The 16,562-nt window shown below is 37.3% G+C and overlaps 1 protein-coding gene across 4 annotated transcripts in view; it reads left to right on the top strand.

Annotated features, from left to right (window-relative positions):
* Window positions 1-16,562, top strand: part of Tbc1d19 (TBC1 domain family member 19) — a 125,320-nt gene that overhangs the window by 8,837 nt on the left and 99,921 nt on the right. For 3 of the 4 annotated variants that reach the window (XM_048363834.1, XM_048363835.1, XM_048363833.1), the window contains exons 2-4: window positions 9,008-9,080; window positions 9,852-9,897; window positions 11,999-12,074. In XM_048363834.1, coding sequence (XP_048219791.1) covers window positions 9,008-9,080; window positions 9,852-9,897; window positions 11,999-12,074 — 195 coding nt within the window. The remainder of the gene's footprint in view (window positions 1-9,007; window positions 9,081-9,851; window positions 9,898-11,998; window positions 12,075-16,562) is intronic. The other variant, XM_048363836.1, reaches the window with a different exon arrangement.

The raw sequence follows: 16,562 nt of genomic DNA, 5'->3' as shown, positions 1-16,562 counted from the left end.
TCAACTGTCTTTTACTTTTTAAAAAATTCTCTTGGTTTATATCAGTTATGAAGGGGAGGGATTTCAGTGTTACATCTTCATGAATATTAATACTGTATTCCAATCAATTTAATTCTTCTTTCACACTCCCTGGACTCTTCCTGCTAAGAAAGTGTTCCCAACAGATTTCTTTGTTCTGTTTTCATAGTTGTGAATAGTCTAACAATATTCAGTCTTTATTCTCTATCAACTGTATTTTACTATATCCTCTTATAGTAAAGTGCTTACATGTTTGTTTGTTTTTTTTAGTTTGTTTCCTGAATATTTCTGAGTTACTTTGAAAGGAAGTCATCCTGCATCTTAATTTGTTTACTGATGTGGGGGTGATAGTCTAATTCCAGATTTGATGTGTTGGCATCATTATTTGGTTTTGGCATGCAATATTTATATTTTAAGTGGATATTGTATAAAACCCTAAATGTTATTTATATTTCATTAAGTGTTTAATAAGTCTTGTTAGCTCAGATTATCTGTTACTCAGCTTTGCTGAGAGGAGGAGCAATGTATAACAGGCTGTTATAGAATTCTGAAGCATCTCAATGCTAATGTGTCTTGCTAAGAAATTTATGCAATTATATCTCAAAGATATAGAGGATATAATGGCATTGAAAGCCCTATGTGATGATTAGAGTTCAATGTCTTATTTTTAAAAATTATTATAAAGGTGATGTATAGAGGGGTTACAGTTACATGAATCAGGTCATAAGTACCATTTCCTTTTGAACAGTGTCACCCCCTTTTATCTTTAAAAAGTATCTCTCTAGAGTGTTGGGTTTGGCATACACTTGGGGAAGATCCACATGGGACAACTGCATTTGATACCTAACTTAAGAATTCAAGGACTGAGGGCTGGGAATATGGCCTAGTGGTAAAGTGCTCGCCTCGTATATATGAAGCCCTGGATTCAGTTCCTCACATATATAGAAAAAAGCCGGAAGTGGCACTGTGGCTCAAGTGGTAGAGTGCTAGCCTTGAGCAAAAAGAAGCCAGGGACAGTGCTCAGGCCCTGAGTTCAAGCCCCAGGACTGGCAAAAAAAATAAAACAAAACCAAAAGAATTCAAGAACTTTTTGTTTGGCTTGAAGCAGGAAATGGTGTTAGTCTTAATCATTTCTGCTTTCGCTACTGTTTTGTCCTTTAGCCCTGTCAAGTAAGGCAGTGAATGGTGATGTGCAACATTCCATAATAAGGAGGTTTCTGTGTGCACCGGTAGAGATAAAGTAAATATTAAACTGCAGGTTTCCCTGTGGAGAACAGTTTATGCTTTATTTTAGCACAGGTCTTGTAGAGCTCCCGAATTAGTAAGATCAAATTGAAAAGAGGATGAAAATGGTTACTAAATGTGATCTATGACAGCTTCGGGCTTAAGGTCTATGGCAAAATGAGGCCGAGCAGTAAAGGTGGGCAAAGAGGATGAGCGTGGAGGATGCTATCAGAAATGTGGGGATCGGTGAGCAAAAGCCAGCAAGGAATCCATCTTCAGATATGAGAACCCAGAGCTGGGTTGGAATTATACAACACAGCCTTGAGTGTAAGGCATGGGCAGCTTCACAGAGCCAAGACTTCCAAATTGAGACAAGAACTTACTCCTGTCTACTGGGACTACTAGAGTTTCAGAAAGAAGTCTGGTCTACAGTTTTAGAAATAATCAGAGCTATTAGGAAGAAATAGAGATACCTAATTCAACATGTTTTAATTGAACATCTCATTTGTAGTGGTAATGGGCTCTTGAGAGAAATTAGACCAAAGTCCAAAGCAATTAAGTTAATGGTAAGGATGTTTGGCCATTGATGTGGGAAATGGCAATATCCTTTTGGAATAGCACTTCTCTGTTAGCTTTTGTTTATACCCTTAAGTATACTGTGAGGCCAGACACCACTGGCTCATGCCTGTAATCCTAGCTACGCAGGCAAGAAAGTCTGTGAGATTCTTTATCTCCAATTAACTAGCAAAAAGCTGGAAGTGGAGGCTTGGTTTAAGAAGTAGAGCACCAGCTGGAAGAAGTACACAGTATGAGGATGTCTTGTTTTTATTTTTGTGTAAAATTAAAAAAATTGTTATTACAAAGGTCACGTACAAAAGGGTTACAATTATGTAATTCAGGTGAAGAGTGTTTCTTTTTGGACAATGTCACCATGTCCCACACTCTCATTTTTCTTTTCATACCCTGTCAGTGGCATAGGATATGTTCAATTCATGATTGAAAAAATGTCAATGAATAGGGCATAAGCACATTGCAAGGAAAGAACTGGAGATTCAAGAAGTATTTAGCCCCCAAGTGGGGAGAAGAGAGTGAGTAGTGCAGAGGTGAAATAGGAGGTTCCTGGTGCAGAGATTTTCTAGGAGACAGAAGATAAGATTGTATGGGCTGGGTGGGAGAACAGTGATAAAATGCAAACTGAAAATGCACATAATACACATAAACAAAAGGACCCTAGAGACTTCAATACTTTTTAAGAGAATAAGGAAAGTGGGAATAAGAAGATTCAGGAAGTGGAGGTGTGGCTCAAGTGGCAAAGAGCCAGCCTTGAGCAAAGAAGCTAAGGGACAACACCCAGTTCAAATTCAAAGCCCACTAGTACATAGACACACACACACACACACACACACACACACACACACACACACACACACACAATAATTAGAGGATTCTGAATGAATGCTCACATGGAGTTCATGAAATAGGTTTGCTAGGAAGCCACAGCAGTAGAGAACATGATAGTCAGGATACTGCTCAGAGAAGAATGGCAGGTGGTAAGAAGAGACTTACTGCCAAAGAAGAATGGCAGGAGGCTGGAGAAGAGAAGCTGTGCGGCCTGGAGAAGAGAGGTGTCAGGGAAGAAACAGCAGTGGACATCTGAGGTTTCTCACAAAAGAGATTAAACTTATTTTCTGTGACCCTGGGCTGGGGAGAGTGGTAGTAGCCAATTTAAAGGGAGTGAATTTTAGTTCAGAAACACTAGTTCAGAAGCATTGCTTTAACAAAGTATGTCAAAGGTGGAATTAACTAAGGTAGGTATATAAAAGATGGACTTGGCCAGGGTAGGTACAGAAACAATTTTTGATCTGAAAAAGTTAGAATTCCTAAGTTAGTGTTTCTCAACCAGAAAATCACGTAGAGCTTAGAAAGAGGAATTTGGCTTTAAAGAGTTATTAGCTCATAAAAAAGGCTTTGTAGTCTTTTCTAACCCAGATGTTCTCAGGTTCTTTAGGCACAGAAAGTCTGATGAAGTCCAGGGTTTGCATGATGGCATAGTGAATTCCGGGGGCTGCAGGGAGTTGGAACCCTTGCTGTGATCCTTCCTGGGTCCTGGTAGCCCTTCAGTGGAGTAGGTGGCCTCAGCTCCTGCCTGAGCTGCTTACTTCTCCAGTTTCACCAAGGTCAGAAACTTAAGATGACTCATGGCAAGGTTTTGGATGAATACAGTTTAGCAGGGGTAGAGGTTAGATGTTTGTGTGTGTGTGGGGGGGGGGTGGTGGTTAGGAAGCAGATCATACGTATTGAGGGTACAGAAAGGGGGAGGTGAATGTCAGTGTCACCATAAGTAAATGGGTGAGGTTTGTATTCAGGACCAAGAACTGAGTTTCTTTTACACTGTTTTGCTGGAAGGAAATATTTCAGCACTTCTACAGAGGCATTTTGTTTAAAGGAAAGATAAACTTACCTTTAAGTAGTTGTACAAATGAGTTGCCAGACAATGAATTATTGTATCCAGTGTATTCGATAAATGAATCTTGATCAATATCACTCCTTTCATCATTCTCTCCCCAACTTTCCCAGCCCCACTTCTGCCCTCAATTTTTCTAATTTTGTAGGATAGTTATCGAATTTATGACTGCACTATTTCCTCTTTCCTTCTTCATTTTTCTGCCTCCTCCCATTGATTCACCTTCTTTTTGAATACCCATTTCCTGGTGGTTATTTTGTTGGACTCTAAGATAGTGTTGCTAAAGAATTACCTCATTTGAGTTCTCCCCTGAATCTACCATGTTTATACTTGGATACACTTGGGTACCATCCCCAAATGTATTTTTATAAGTTAATTCTAGCTTACACATATGAGAGAAAACATACATCCTTTGTCTCTCTGGGCCTGATTTGCTTCACTGAACATTTTTTCCATGTCTTTCCATTTCTTTGCCAATGACTCAGTAGCATTCTAAAGGATGAGTAAAATTGCACTGTGTATATATACTACATTTTCTTGACCAAATTGTCCATTGAGGGGCATCCGAACTGGTTCTCTACCTCATCTATGGTGAATTAGTGCTGCAATGAGCATGGTTGTTCAGGTCTTTTGTGGTTCCATATGAATTTTTGGATTGTTTTCTCTGCCAGCCAAGAATGATTTTTGATGGGTATTGCACTGAATTTGCTTTGGGCAGAATATTTCCATTTTGACAATATTAACTTTAATATAGATATTAAAAAAAAACCACCTCAACTCTGTATCCTTTTCCCTGGAAAGCTTTTACAAATATTTTATCTATTGCCATCTGGCACATGTTTTATTTTATTATACAACTTTAATTTATATTGGATGACAGAGCCTAAAAATTATTCTGAAAGATTTCTATTTGAGCTTCACAATAATCTACTTGGATATTACTTTCTATATTAAATAAAGAAAAAAACTAAGATGCAAAAAGGTTAAGTGGTTTGATTAAGTTAATAAATGAGACTGGGAGATAGTTCCAGATCTTTGATGGCAAATCTTGCTCTTACTTAGTTGGAAGTGGTTTTTAAACTGTGTTCTGTTATATCTAAGGGTTCTGAAAAGTTCTATTCATTTTAAAATACTTAATTTGAAATTATATTAAGAAACAATATTCTCTCAAATGAATTAAATATCAAATGTTTAGTTCATAGTCCCTGACTGACTCTGCTTCCAAATTAACTTGTTTCTGGATGAGTCCCCAGAGAAAAAGCTGCTCTCTCCCTCTCCCCCTCTACACACACACACACACACACACACACACTTGAATTCAGTCAAATTTAATGTGCCATTGATGAGGAAGGATGCAGTTGTTTACTAGTTGTTTTGCTCATGGCACATGGCACAAGTGAGGCCACTTCTACAGCAATGTGCCATGACAGTGTTTACCAGGCAAATACAGGTGCAAGGCACTGCCCTGGTCTGTGCCAGAAATGTCTGACAAGAATGCCAGCCGCATGCCGTATGGTGATACTAGGATAAGCAATAGTGTAGTAGTTATATCAGAAGCTCTCTGTCTGACTCTTAGATTTGTGAAAAATCATTTTGGGGCTTATTTTCAAAATAAAAATTTCCAAGCTGGGCACTGATGTCTCAAACCTTTAACCCCAGCTACTCATGAGGCTGAGATCTGAACATCATGTTCCAAGTCAGATATGGCAGACACATGTGAGACACTCATATCCAACTAAGCCACAAAATGGTGAAAGTAGAGGTATGGCTCAAGTGGTAAAGCACCAGCCTTGAGCAAAAAAGCTAACCAAGAGCACAAAGTACCGAGCCTGGCCCCATTACTGGCGCAAAAATAAATTAAAATCAATTAATCATAATAAAAATAGAAAATCCCAACTTTATTTTTCTATTGTCTGTATCACATTAATTTGAGAGTGTGTTGGAATTACCAGAAAAGTTATTGCAAATACTAATAGTTACCTCTATGAAATCAGGATTTTTCTCTTTACTGAGCAACTGAAACAAAGTACAGAAATGAGATATTGAAGCTGTTATACCTTTTTAGTGTTAATTCTAGTAATGAGAAAAGCTCATTATTCTCATTGTACTGAACTACCACTTTTCATGTGTTTTGTACAGTAGATTTCCTCTTTGTGTAGAATTTATTTTTTTATTTCCAAGTTATTTTATTATTTTTTTCTATTTATTGTCAGTGATATACAGAGAGGTTACAGTTTCATATGTTAGGCCTTGGGTACATTTCTTGTACTGTTTGTTACCTCCTCCCTCATTCCTCCCTCTCCCCTCCCCTTTTCCCTCTCCCCCCATGAGTTGTTCAGTTTTACACCAAATGGTTTTTGCAAGTATTGCTTTTGGAGTTGTTTGTCTTTTTATCCTGTGTCTCTTGATTTTGATATTCCCTTTCACTTCCCTAGTTCTAATACCAGTATATACAGTTTCCAATGTATTCAGATAAGATATAGTGATAGTGTGGGTACAACCACAGGAAGGGGATACAAAAGGATCATCAACAATAGAAGCTACGGTTTCACATGGCATGTTGAAAGTAATTACAACAGTGATATAACAGCCGTTTCTATAACATGGAGTTCATTTCACATAGCATCATCTTATGCATTCATAAGGGCATAGCTATTAGGCTCTTGTGATCCTCTGTTCTGACTAGCCTAAACCTGTGCTAATTATTCCCTGTGAGGGAGACCATAGAGTCCATGTTTCTTTGGGTCTGGCTCACTTCACTTAGTATAATTTTTTCCAAGTCCTTCCATTTCCTTATGAATGGAGCAATGTCATTCTTTCTGATAGAGGCATAAAATTCCATTGTGTTTATGTACCAGATTTTCCTGATCCATTTGTCTACTGAGTGGCATCTGGGTTGGTTCCATATTTTAGCAATCACAAATTGTGCTGCGATGAACATTGTTGTGCTGGTGGCTTTAGTGTGGTCTTGTTTGTAGTCTTTTGGGTAGATTGTCAAGAGTGGAGCTGCTGAATCATAGGGGAGCTATATGTTTAGCCTTCTGAGCAATCTCCATACCATTTTCCAGAGTGGCTGAACCAGTTTACATTCCCATCAACAATGAAGTAGGGTTCCCTTTTGGCCACATCCCCTCCAACATTTATTATTGTTAGTTTTCTTGATAAAGGACATTCTTACTGGGGTGAGGTGGAATCTCAATGTTGTTTTGATTTGCATTTCTTTTTTTTTTTTTTTTTTTTGGCCAGTCCTGGGCCTTGTACTCAGGGCCTGAGCTCTGTCCCTGGCTTCCTTTTGCTCAAGGCTAGCACTCTGCCACTTGAGCCACAGCGCCACTTCTGGCCGTTTTCTGTATATGTGGTGCTGGGGAATCGAACCTAGGGCCTCATGTATACGAGGCAAGCTCTCTTGCCACTAGGCCATATCCCCAGCCCCTGATTTGCATTTCTTTTATGGCCAGTGATGTAGAGCACTTTTTCATATGTCTCTTGGCCATTCTCATTTCCTCATCAGAGAAGACTCTTTTTAAATCTTTAGCCCACTTGTTGAGAGGGCTGTTGGTTCATATACCCTCAAAAATCAACGGCCTTTCTATATGCCAATGACCCAAAGACCGAGGCCGAAATCAGGAAAGCAACTCCTTTTGCAATAGCCTCAAAAAACATAAAATACCTAGGAATTCCTTCAAAACAAAACTGCATAGAATTTATTTTTAAAAAAGATCTTCTTAGCTGGGTGCTGGTGGCTCATGCCTGTAATCCTAGCTATTTAGGAGGCTGAGATCTGAGGATCAAGGTTCAAAGGTTCAAGAGAGTCATCTCCACTAAAGTACCCAAAGAAGGAGCTGTGGCTCAAGTGGGAGAGTGCTAGCCTTGAGCAAAAGTCGCTCAGGGACAGTGCCCAGGCCCTGAGTTCAAGTCCTAGGACCAACACACACACACATACATACACACACACACAGATCTTGTCACTAAATCACATTTGACCTACTATGTCTTACCATGTTGCATCTTGTTATTGTTCTGCTGTGTGTGTGTGTGTGTGTGTGTATGTGTGTGTGTGTGTGTGTAGGGATTGGGCCCAGACCCTGTTTATAGTAGGCAAGCATTAAACTATACCTCCAGCTCACTGTCCTACTTTTGACTCAAATTTTATTTAAGTAACTTAGATGGTTAGTGAATTTGGTTTGCTTTTGATATAACAAATGTATCTAGGAATTCTAGAAACCTTGAAATACCAAAAATGTTGAGAAAGAATAACTTGTTTTAAATTGTGTTTTCTTGGAATTATTTCCTTTTGAATAATGAAGCTTTTAAAGTCCTTCCTGGGAATAATAGACTTTTCAGCTGAAAATAATTTCATGAATTTCCTCATTTATTTTGAGAGGAAATTAGCTTGAAATGGTAGAACATAGTTTGGTGATATAATTTTACTGGTAATAATTAATGTCAAGGTAATACTTAGGAGACAAAAACAAATAAGACCTTGTCCTTAAATTTACAGATTAATAAAAAAGATAAATGATCTGAACATCACTTTGTAATCTGGTACATGCTATAACAGAGGAACATAATATTCTAACCAATTTTCCCTCCCCTCCCCTCTTCCCTCTCTCCCCTCTTTTTCTCTCCCTTTCTTCCATTCCCTCATTCTCTCCTTCTCTCCTTCCTTCCTTCCTTCCTTCCTTCCTTCCTTCCTTCCTTCCTTCCTTCCTTCCTTCCTTCCTTCCTTCCTTCCTTCCTTCCTTCCTTCTTCTCTCCCCTTTTTCTCTCCCTTTCTTCCTTTCCCTCCCTTCCCTCTTTCTTTCTTTCTGTCTTTTCCCTCCCCCTTCCTTCCCCTCCTTCCTCCCCTCCCCTTCCCTTCTCTCCCCTTGCCTTCTCTTATCCCTTCCACTTTCCTTTCCTTGGGTAGTACTGGGGTTTGAACTCATGCCCCCATTCTGGCCTACTTGCTTAGCTTGCTGGACTGGCATTTTGTGGAGATGTCACATATGTTGGGTATAGTATTAAAGGAATGTATTTATAACATCAGAATTTTCTCTTACTGAGACCTTAAAAATGTTAATTGTTCATAAAGTGCACATTTTGTTTTCTGAGTGGACTGCAGATATTTTATTTTAAAAGTAGGTGAAGAAATCTTCTGTCTTATGAGCTATTCTTGATATTTCTAAGGTGCTTTAAATCTCAAAGTAAACATTTCATATAGTGCTCCCATTTGTATGCTCCTTTTAAAAAACTTTCTTAGCAACATGTATCAGCCCAAATGATTTACTTGTGACCTCTTCTTCTTTTTCCAAAAACTAGGCCAGTCTTCAGAGACCTGAGATTAGACTTGAATCACTAAAAGAAGATATTAAGGAATTCTTTAAAATATCAGGTTTGTAATTTTCTTCCTAGGTCTTTTAAGTATCTCCAGATTTTAGTTAACTCATCCAAAATTGGGAAAACTGTGGCTGAATAGGTTTCTCTTTGGAGAGAAATAGAACTATAAGACAACAGTAAAATGGTACAGAAATCAAGGAATATTGTTGGAATGACTGTTTTGCAATAATCAGTTTTAAATATAGTTTATCATCTTCCCCAATACATCTCGAAGGTGGCAAGTATTTGCATCACTCACAACTTTTCTTTGTACTTTTCAATTGTGGCTTTCCTCCCCTCATGCATTAAGTTTTCCTGTGTCTTTTCTGTATTCTTAAAACACACACACACACACACACACACACACACACACACACACACACACACACACACACACACAAATTGTAGCTTCCTACACCAAGCCCTGCACCTGGGTCTGTGATACTGATTAGAAGTAACTCAGAGGAATGGCCAGTTTTTACTGGCCAGTGAATTATCACTACTTATTTTGTCTCTGTCTTTGGTTCTTATTACCCTGTCCCCAATTCATAGCATCAGTAGTAAAATAATAAAAGATTCTGGCATTCACTGATGACTTAGCTGCTCAGTATTAGCCAGTGGTTTTGGTGATTGTGCAGGAAATAGCAGTTGACAAGAGTATTTGGTGGCTGACAAAGTTCTTTCACAAATGTTTCTGAAGATTTGATGAGTTAAATTTAACTATGATACGTATTTGTATAAAAGTGAACATACGCTTACACTTATTTATTTTTTCCCTTGAAAACAGGTTGGGAGAAGAAACTTCAGAATGCTGTATACAGTGAACTGAGTGTGTGAGTTTTTTCCATCTGTTTTTCAACGTTGTCTTCTTTAGTTATATTTACTTTGAAAGTAATAAAATCAGTATTGTCATTACATTATTTTTTTATTAGTATATTCATAGGATTTTGAGTAAATTAGAATTCAGAATTACTGCTTTCTTGCATGAGAATTAATAATTTGGATTTTTTTTTGCCAGTCCTGGGTCTTGAACTCAGGACCTGAGCACTGTCCCTGGCTTCTTTTTTCTCAAGGCTAGCATTCTACCACTTGAGCCACAGTGCCACTTCTAGCTTTTCATGTATATGTGGTGTTGAGGAATCAAACCCAGGGCTTTATGTATGTTAGACAAATACTCTACCACTAGGCCACATTCCCAGCCCTAATTTGGATTTTTCTTAAACACCAGTATATTATTAGTTCCTTCATACAGTATAATTAAAGTATAATTATTTCTCTTAATATTTCAGATAACTGAAGTTACTAACTGAAGCATATTAACATTCTTTTTATTGTTGCAGTTTTGAATATTATACCTTTTTATGCTTATAAATTGACCATTCTAAACACAGTTGTCTTTTTTCTTTGTAAAATTGGTGTCCTTATTAAAAACCCCAGTGTTTCTGTTTATTTAAATTTACCACCATAGTCAGTTAATGGCAAATTGTTCTATTTGCCATCACAGAGAGAACATTTGTTTATTCAACACTCCATTATTTAACAGTTGTTCATTGGGTTCCTATCATATGCCAGCACTATGGGCAGCACTAGTATGTCGTATAGAAAAATAAGTAGAATCCTTGTACTCATGCTGCTGTTGCACTTTGGACCAGCAGTTTGTGGTTTTCCATTACTGAAACCCGATTGCTCTACCACAGGTATAATTTCTGTGACTAATTTTGCCAGAGGTTATGAGTGGTTGGAAAAGAGATTATTGAACCAGTACTTTCCCAGTCTTTTCCATCTGTGATTTCATACAACTCTGAACATCAGCCATTATTCTCCGCCTATTCTGCCTTTTTCTACCCTATAAACCTCCCAAACAGACCCCCCTTGGAGTCTTTGCTTGCTGTGTCTCCACCTGGCATATTCTCTCTCAGATCTTTGTATGCATTGCTCCTTCTCATTCATGTTTTAGTTGAATAATCTGATTATAGTTTCCCAAATAGCTAGTACTACAGATGTGAGCCACCATGCCTAGTTGGGGCTAGTGTCTTAATCACTACTGTACACTTGATACCTAGAAAGGCTCATGTATTTATTGACTAGATGCATTTTCTTATTAACAATATATATTTTGATTATGAAACATAATGGCATTAGAAAAAAATTTTATAATACATTAAAATTTTAAATTTTGTTAAATGTGTAAATTTATATATTTTTATATTAAAATATGGCTCTTCTCAAAAGTGGTGTTAATGTAATAATTTCAGTTATGTAAAATATCGTATATACAAGGTAATTGAGAGAAATCAAATTAGTTAATACATTAATGGATATTTCTCACCTTTAAATTGCTCTGAATTTGTCATATTTATATGCTAAAAGCAATAGTTACAAGGTCCATGAAGCCGGACTCTGGTGGCGCATGCTTGGTAATCCTACTACTCAGGAGGCTGAGGTCTGAGGACATGGTTCAAAGCCAGTCTAGGCAGGAAACTCTGTGAGACTTTTATCTCCAATAAACTACTCACAAAAGCTGGAAGTGGCACTGTGGCTCAAGTGGTAGAGCACTTGTCTTGAGCAAAAGAAGCTCAAGGACAGTCCCCAGGCCTGTACATCTGCAAAAAAAAAGAAAAAGTTCCATGAATATTTACAATATAGAGAGATTACTTCATTTTATGAATTCAGTCTATAATAAATTTAGTTTTTAACATGTTATTACAATTTTAATGTAGAACTTCTATGTGAGTATGAACTGGATATGGTATATGCCTGTAATCTTAGAGTTGGGAGGTTGAGACAGGAGGATCATGAGTTCCAGGCCAGCCTAGAGATAATGGGACTTTATCTAAAAAAAATATAGCATGATAAGAACCAAATTTTCTGGTACCCAGAGGACTAAGTATCAAGAGTAATGTGGGATATTTAGCTGCCTCTCTTTGCTTCTAGGTATCCTTTACCAAGCCATCCTGCTGCACCTCCTGAGCATCTTAAGGAGCCCTTGGTATACATGAGAAAAGCACAGGTTGGCTATTGTTCATTTTCATATTCCAAGTCATGTAATACAGAGTACGGTTCTTTTTTTATTCTTAAACCAAATTTATTGTAGCTATATTAGCATTAGTTTTTTAATTATTATTTTAATATCAAAGCAATGTACAGAGGGGTTACAGTTACATATATAAGGCAGTGAGTACATTTCTTATCAAACTTGTTACCTCCTCCGTTTTTCTTCCACCTTCCCCCCTCCCCAATTCCCTCCCCACCCTCTCCTGAGATGTACAGTTGGTTTACAGCGTATTGTCTTGTAAGTATTGCTGTTGCATTGGTTCGCCTTTTACCCTTAGTCTCTTCATTTGGTGAGGTCAGGAGTATATATTACTCACTGTATGAGAGACAGGTGAGAATCTCTTCAGTGATATTATTAATTAGTACTTGCACACGTTCCTTTTATTTTTCAGTAACCAAGGATACTATAACTGTAATAACCTGGAAAAAAGTTGAATAGGAGGGAAAGAAATTGTACACCATTAATTTTCCCCATTCTGAAATTAAAACATAATAAAAGCATTGCATGTCAATCTATTTCTCATGACCTGTGATAGTAAAATATGAACAAACCAGCACCTTCTTCTTTTAAAAGTTAGCCTTTGAAGCCAGTAATACAGATATTGTATCTAAAATATGTTTTCTTTCATAGCAGGATTTTCTTACTAATGCCATAACAACTAAAAATGAGTTCAAAAGGATGAAACAAGCTGGGTGTGTGTGCTCAACCTGTACAAATCCTAGCTACTCAGAGGCTGAGACTTGAGGATTGTAATTCAAAGCCCAGGCAGAAAATTCCTCATAAGACTCTTATCTCCAATTAATCTCAAGAAACCCCACAAAAAACCCCAAACCAGAAGTGGATCTGTGGCTAGTGCCCAAAGAGCACTGGCTTTGAGCAAAAAGATCTCAGGGACTGTGCCCAGGTCCTGGGTTCAAGCTCCACGACCAATTGAAAAGAAAAAGAAAAAAAAAGGATGACACAAAGTCATCCTTCTGTTTTGAAACAGAAAACTACAAGCAGCTGTTAAAATGGAAACCAATAGCTATTACATACTTCTGGGTCTTTTAACCTTTTTCCCCCTGGGCACAGCCCAATTCTCCTTCTTCTCTTGGCCACACGGCTCATGAACCTTCTCCCAGTTCTTGCACAAGGCTCCTGCTGAGGTGCTCTATGGGTATCATAGAGTCAGTTTCAGAAATTGATTTAAATTTTTTTTATTGTGAAAAATCTCAAATATATCTTAAAGAACTCCCAAGAGCCTGTCAACTGCAACAGTTATCAGGGTTTTGTGGCTCTTGAAAATTTTCTGCTACTATGTTACTATCGATTTTTATTTTTCAGTTTCAGTTTAGTTTAAAAAACCAAACTGTTTGGTGTAAGTGAACTGAACACCACATGGGGGGAAAGGGAAAGGGGGAGTAGGGAGGGGAGTACGAGGGACGAGGTAACAAACAGTACAAGTAATGTATCCAATGCCTAACGTATGAAACTGTAACCGTTCTGTACATCAGTTTGATAATAAAAATTTGAAAAAAAATTTCAGAACAAGAAAAAAAACAACCCTTAAAAATGAAACCAAGGCAATATAAACAAAACATGGAGATATTTGAGGAAGTACACAATATATTTCTGCTGCTAGCTCTTATCCAGTGTGTCACACATTAGCTTTGCATAGCTGGGGCCAAAAGACCAAACAAACAGTCTAAGGAGAGAAAGATTTGTTTTGCTTCTGGTTTTAGAGATTCAGTCCATGGTGGATTGGCTTACATGGGTGGAATAGGGTGGTGACAGGAGTTGGTGGATGTGAAGGTGTAATCTTCAAAAGCATACTTCCAGGGACCAACTCCCTCTAGCAAGGCCCCAGCTCCTTAAGTTCCCAGAATCTCCCAAAATAGTGACATCAGTGTCTTAACAGCGAGCCTATGGGACACACTGCATATTCACATCACAACAGGCCAGATAATATTTATCGATTTGTCATTAAAAACAAAAGAAGTATGTGTATGAAAGAATTGTGAGGCTTTTTGTTGTAAAGATTTAAACTCAACAAAATAAAACTAAGTAACTTTTGGAAAGTGAAGCAAGTATAGAAAAAGCATCCATTTTAGCATAGTAGGTATAAGGAACAAAACACAGATTTTCTATGGTGTCTGAAGAGCTTTGATACCTTGGATACCCATGTCTTGCTGTGTATATGGATGGCATCCCTCTGTTTTCTATCCAGATTTTTTTCTATTGGCTCTGAGATTGGCACAATAGCCTATCAGCTAAGTCTGCTTGTCCACAATTTTTAAACAGCTGACAAACTGAGTTTTAAAACATTTCTAGCCAGTTAAAACAGCAAAATAAGAATAAAAGCATATTACTTTATATATCAGCAGGGTAGTGTAAATTTCAGACAAGAGCCAAAATGCTGATGGGTTATAGAGTAACTTAAATTCTCATAATTCAGTAGTATGAATGTAAAGGGGTACACATTTTGGTAAAATTTTGTCAGTTTCATATGAAAAGAAACATATGTATGTCCTAAAATCCACAAACAGATATATCTTCATACCTTGGCTTCATAGAAAAACTCACATAAGAATATTTTTAACATTTTCATTTATTTTATTATTCTTGTTTTTCCTTGCACGTTTTTTTTCTTTATTGTCAGTGAAGTACAGAGTGGTTACAGTTTCATATGTAAGGCAGTACGTACATTTCTTATCCAACTTGTTACTTTCTCCCTCATTTTTCCCCTGGCTCCCTTCTCCCTATTTCCTTCTTCCCCCATGAGTTGTACAGTTGATTTACACCATATAGTTTTGTAAGTATTGCTGTTGCATTGATTTGTCTTTTTATCCTTTGTCTCTTGATTTTGGTATTCCCTTTCCCTTCCCTAGTTCCAATACACGTATATACAATATCCAGGGTACTAAAATCAATTACAGTGATACCAGGGGTAAAAACACAGAAAGGGAATACGGAAAAAAAAAAGGGGGGGCATGGTTTTACATGGCATATTGAAAATAACTACAACAACAATATGCCACTTGTTTCTATAACTTGAAGTTCATTTCTCTTAGTATCATTCACATCAGAATATTTTTACAGGGCTGGGAATTTGGCTTAGTGGTAGCGTGCTTGCCTAGCCTGCATAAAGCCCGAAGTTCAATTCTTTAGTACCATATACACAGAAAAAGCTGAAAGTGGTGCAGTGGCTCAAGTGGAAGAGTGCTAGCTTTGAGCAAAAGAAGCTCAGGGACAGTGCTCAGGCCCTGAGTTCAAGCCCCAGAACTGGCAAAAAAAAAAAAAAAGGATTATTTTTACAGCTAGATGCATATGAGCCCCAACTTGCCAACAGCCCAATTGTCCATTAGTGGAAAATAATGAGCTGTGTGAAATAAGGAAAAAATAAGGAGAAAGCTTGTGAAATAAGGAGAAACACACTATTGGTACCCTCAGTACTATGAATAAATCCCTGAAGATTATACTGAGTAAAGGAATACTTACATAGTCAGTGTGTGCTTTACATTGATATTAAGTTCTAGAAAATCTTTACTAGAAAATGTCAGAACAGTGATTGACTCTGGAGATTGAGAGTAGAGATTTTGCTGTGGGCACAGTAATTTTTGGTGTCTTGATAATGATTTAATGTAGATTTTATGGATTGAAATACTTAGACTGTATATTTTGTTAACATTAGTTTTCCTGCAAATGCAAAAAAGGAACCTCAAAGTACTAAACTTTACTTTGTGATGCATGTTCAAGTATTTAAGGGAAAGTATATTATATCTACAACTTGTTTTGAAATTCAAACAAAAGGAAGATGGATTGTTGGGTAGAAAGAAGGGTGCACAGATGGTCAGATGCGTGCTAAAGTATGAATAGTAGATTATTAGTTATAGAATTTAGATTTTATATGCATATCCAGTGAAAGTTTTTTCCCTCTATTTTCCTGTCTTTAGAAATTGTATAATAAGCTATAGGGGGAAAGAAATAATACATAAATAATGACTAAAAAATGACATCTTGTGGAACAGGAAAGTTCTGCATTAATAAAACATATTTTTTTCGAAAAGTCATGTTCATTCATTATACATTGTTTATGGCTGTATTTGCACTGTAATAGAGTTAAGCCGTTACAGTAGAAACTATATGGCCTGAGAAAACCTTAAAATATTCACTTTCTGCACTTTTACAGATGCCTTCCAAGTCCAACCTAAATTATTCATTTTTTAAAGAGCAGTGTCTGCTTTTTTACCCTCAACATTGAGCATAATCCACAGAACACTTTGGATAAATATTTGAATAACTTGATTATTTAATCACAGTCATACACATTATTCCTCTCTTAGCCAGAACTTTTCTTACTGTGACAAATTTCTGAAAACAACTTTAAAAGAAGTTTCGTCTTGGTTTCTAGTTTTATTTTGGTTTTCCAGTTTGAGTGCGTGGTCAGTAGCTGCACTGCTTCTG

The sequence above is a fragment of the Perognathus longimembris genome, chromosome 16, assembly GCF_023159225.1.
Source record: "Perognathus longimembris pacificus isolate PPM17 chromosome 16, ASM2315922v1, whole genome shotgun sequence".
Lineage (NCBI taxonomy): Eukaryota > Metazoa > Chordata > Mammalia > Rodentia > Heteromyidae > Perognathus > Perognathus longimembris.
Note: the sequence above shows the minus strand (reverse complement) of the source record. Positions and strands in the feature narration are given on the sequence as shown.